General features: G+C 30.7%; 1 protein-coding gene across 1 annotated transcript in view; it reads right to left on the bottom strand.

Annotated features, from left to right (window-relative positions):
* LOC107729598 (chloride channel protein 2-like) overlaps positions 1-4,558 on the bottom strand; it is a 69,227-nt gene that overhangs the window by 37,621 nt on the left and 27,048 nt on the right. The window contains exons 3-5 of the mRNA XM_016540179.1: positions 2,774-2,905; positions 1,135-1,263; positions 911-1,044 (exon numbers count right to left, since the gene is read on the bottom strand). Coding sequence (XP_016395665.1) covers positions 911-1,044; positions 1,135-1,263; positions 2,774-2,905 — 395 coding nt within the window. The remainder of the gene's footprint in view (positions 1-910; positions 1,045-1,134; positions 1,264-2,773; positions 2,906-4,558) is intronic.

Genomic DNA, 4,558 nt, shown 5'->3' on the forward strand with positions numbered 1-4,558 from the left:
AATGTTTTTATAAAATTCACATTAAATACAAAGTCAGTCGTATTAAAAATATATTATGGCATGACACCCATATCTGGTACTTAAGTAAAAAGACGGTTTTTATGCGTAGTTTATATATTAGACTAAAATTAGGCGACTTTGCCCATCGCCCATTAACTAACATAATCTATAAAGGTGCAAAATGCATTTACTTACACATATTTGAGAATCGAGATATTTTATGATATAGTTAACACATTTTGGAATATTTCGAATAAAAAGGAAAAATAGATCAAACATAAGCCTATATATGACCCTGGAGCACAAAAGCAGTCTTAAGTCGCTGGGGTATATTTGTAGCAATAGCCAACAATACATGTTATATATTAACAATATACAACCATATGGGTCAAAATGATCCATTTTTCTTTTATGCCAAAAATCATTAGGATATTAAGTAAAGATCATGTTCCATGAAGACATTTTGTAAATTTCCTACCGTAAATATATCAAAACTTAATTTTTGAATAGTAATATGCATTGCTAAGAACTTCATTTGAACAACTTTAAAGATGATTTTCTCAATATTTAGATTTTTTGCACCCTCAGATTCCAGATTTTCAAATAGTTGTATCTCGGCCAAATATTGTCCTATCCTAACAAACCATACATCAATGGAAATATTATCTATTCAGCTTTCAGATGTATAAATCTGACCCTTATGACTGGTTTTGTGGTCCAAGGTCACATATAAGTTATAAGTGCTATCGTGGCTGCTGTGTGTCACATGACAAGCATGACGAGCCCCCTCAGAAATAATGAGTGCATGACACCCAACACAACATTGACTCATGTGAAAGAGTTTTGATGGAGGAAAGGAAAGCAGGTCAATTAGATCTCAAAACTAAAAACATATTCTGAGTGTGTTCACCTCCTTGCCCAGAGGCAAACCACTGCCCAGTGCGCAGGTCAGTCCGACGACTTTGGCCACAAACGTTTTTAACGTGAGATATTCCTTCAGCACCACTCCTCTGAGAATCGTCTTCATTTCAGGAATACCAGACCCTGAACGAGAGATAAATGCAGGAGTGCACTGCTGAGTTATGAAGAAGAGCAGAAATCTTTCATGAGCGTGTGAATGTTAGCGTGTCTCACCCGCTGCCTGAGGCGCTACTATGTGTGTGAAGCCTGCAGAGAAACTGATGAGAACCACAGGATAAGTGACCCAAGCTAAATACTGCAGGATTACGTTACTGTCCAAACCACCGTACATCCACTTCTGTGCTGTAGAGAGAACAACACACAGGACAATTACAGGGCATATGAACTATAACATTTAACTTAGATAAATTACAAAGAATCTAGACAAAAACATACCTTAGTAGAAGTACAAGTTAGCATATTTAAATTGTACTTAAATACATTTATTTCTATGCTTCTGAAATTGACTGATAAATTTAAAAGACAATAAGACTTTCTTATTAAAAGTACCTTTAAAGCACAAAAACTGCTTGTCTAAACATTTTTTTTCCAATATTCTAACTTTGAACATTTCTAAGTTTCAAGAACATTGAACATTTATTTCTAAGTTTGAAAAACTTTGAACATCTTAGAAAAGTTCAGTTTTTTTTTCAAACTTAGAAATGTTAAGTTTTTTTAAACAGAAATGTTAAAAGTTTTTTCCAAATTTAGAACTGTTCAAATCTAAGTTTTTTTTTACCAAAACTTAGAAATATTCAACGTTTTTTTCAAAAACAGAAATATTCAAACTTTTTTTTCCAAAATAGAAATGTTCAGTTTTTTTTCCAAAAATAGAAATGTTGATTTTTTTTTTCTAAAATAGAAATGTTCAGTTTTTCCAAACTTAGAAATGTTCAAACTTTTTTTTCAAACTTAGAAATGTTAAGTTTTTTTTAAACAAAAATATTAAAAGTTTTTTCCAAATTTATAACTGTTCAAGTCAAAGCTTTTTCCAAACTTAGGAATATTCAAGTTTTTTTTTTTTTTTTCAAAAATAGAAATGTTCAAAGTTTTTTCCAAACTTAGAAATGTTCAAACTTTTTTTTCCAAACTTAGAAATGTTCAAAGTTTTTTCAAACCTAGTACTGATCTTAGTTTGAGGTTTAAAAATATTCTGACTATACAAAAAAAATAAAAAATCTGGACAGATCAGAAAGGAAACATCAATGTGCACAATGACAAAACGCCATAATTACACTTTTATGCCACTACAAAATGTAACTGCAGAATAAAAAAATATTTTATTTTTATTAAAAATAACTTTGATTCACAAGCATTGTAAAGCAACTTGTTTAATCACAGTTTTCTCAATACTGAGCAGACTGATCATCAAGTTTGTCCATCTTCAGCCACAGTTACAATTAAAACAAATTTATTGAGGTAAAAGTAAGTATTAAAGAACAAAATGTTTGATTTTTGGCTTAGAAATCAAATCGCAAAAAATGCAATCAATCATTTTTAACAGCAATTATGTTGCAAATTTGCCAAAATAAAACTAACTGTACCACATAACTATCCTAAGGTACTTATACCTCTGATATAGGTGTTTAATTTGACTGCTTTTATGGAGTAACTAAAACCATCTTTAATCAGTTCTTTAGAAAACCATCTGTCTTGGTTCTTTAGGGAACTCTGAAACCAAAACACTGACCTAAAGAACCTCCAAAAGAACCATATAACAACTCAAAAACCATATGCAGCCAAAAATCATACAACAATTCCATCTGACATCTTTACCTCTTACACACACACACACACACACACACACACTCACCTTGTAGGAGAAGGGCGATGCAGAAATCCATAACAAAGCTGACCAGAGCCATGACGAGTCCCAGCAAGATGAGGAAGATCCAGTCCTCGCCGACCCGCGACATGAGGAACCGCTGACAGTGCACTGCACAGACTCCACAGAGAGAAAACTACATTACCCACAATGCACCAGTGCACAAAATCAGACTGCACTACTCACAAAGTACCAGTGCACACCTGGAAGACTACATATACAACAACTACAATAGCAAACAATGCCCACAGCAGTGCAATGACTACACAACCTACAATTTACAGTACACAAACACAACAATTGACAACACAATGAATTGAATTTTCTGCCACTACAAAAAGTAACTTTATAGACTGTAGAACATAAAAAAAATTTAACCTCTTACAAAATGCTCTGAACCTATAATTAAACATTTGTGAACTACTTTCCCCAGAAGTCCTTCCATCATCATTATTTTTACAACTAATCTACCCACAATTCTCTTCAATTCTAAAACATCCAGTCAAAACAATGACTTGTGCTACACAAACACGCTCACACAATGTTAATGCATTGTTAGATGACTTGTTTGAGTAAGTCAGAAGGTAAGTTCATATTCTGGACTATATCTGGTACGGTTTTGTGTGACACTTACATATATTTCACTGTAACTTGAGTTATCACATTTACTATGCGTAGAATATAGCATTTATAACAGAGTTTCACTCAACAGATAAAGGAATGAGATAATTCTCAATATCTTTTAGAAATACAGATAAATTAACAAGCAAGCACCAATGAAAAGTGCATAATAAGAGCAGGAATATGCATTAAGAATGTAAATAGAGTCTATTTTGATTGCATGTTTAACTTAAACTGACCGCTTGCTAAATAAAATCTGTGTTCATATGGATATATATTATAAGATTGTTCATATGGATATATATTAATATACATGTTATTTTTATGCATATTGTTTACATTTTATTCTGTTTTCACTTTAATATTTACTTAAAGTTTACTTAATTTTTGTGTTTTTGTCATTTTTATTTTTGTAAATGTCTATATAGTATTTAGTTTTATTTATTTAGTTTAGTAATTATTTTACTTCTGTTGGATGGCAAGGCAACATTTTTCATTTTCATTTAGTTTGTTTTATATTTATTAAGTTTATTTTTTAACTTTAATTTACTTAAAGCTTTAGTAATTCTGTTTTGTATTTTAGTCATTTTATTAGTTTTTTAAATATCTATATAGTTTTTCATTTTTATTTATATAGTTTTAGTTATTTTAGTCCTTAAACCTATTTCAGCTAGGCAAGGTGACTTCTTTCATTTTCATTATCATTTTTATATTTCATTTTATTTCAGTTTACACTTATTTTTTTCACTTTCACAATTTACTTTAAGGTTATGTATTTCTGGTTTGTGTTTCTGCCATTTTTATATGTTTTTTTTTAAATCTATATAGTATTTATTAATTTCTTTAGTTTTAGTTATTTTAGTACTTCAACTTAAACTAAATGAAAATGAGAAATGTTGCTTTGGCAACTAGCTGAAATAAAATATGTTTTTTATATTTATATTTTATTTCAGTTTATTTTATTTCAATTAACTATTTTTATGGTTTTAGGTTCCTTAAGTCATTAAATCAATTAATCAATCTCTGTAGGTTTGGATTGTCTTTCACTTTAGCTATCAGGTGTGTGTGTCTGTGTGTCTGTGTGTGAGTGAGTGAGTGAGTGAGTGTGTGTGTGTGTGTGTGAGAAGGTGAGTGAGTGAGTGAGTGAGTGAG

The sequence above is a fragment of the Sinocyclocheilus rhinocerous genome, unplaced genomic scaffold, assembly GCF_001515625.1.
Source record: "Sinocyclocheilus rhinocerous isolate Xijiao unplaced genomic scaffold, SAMN03320098_v1.1 scaffold1719, whole genome shotgun sequence".
Classification (NCBI taxonomy): domain Eukaryota; kingdom Metazoa; phylum Chordata; class Actinopteri; order Cypriniformes; family Cyprinidae; genus Sinocyclocheilus; species Sinocyclocheilus rhinocerous.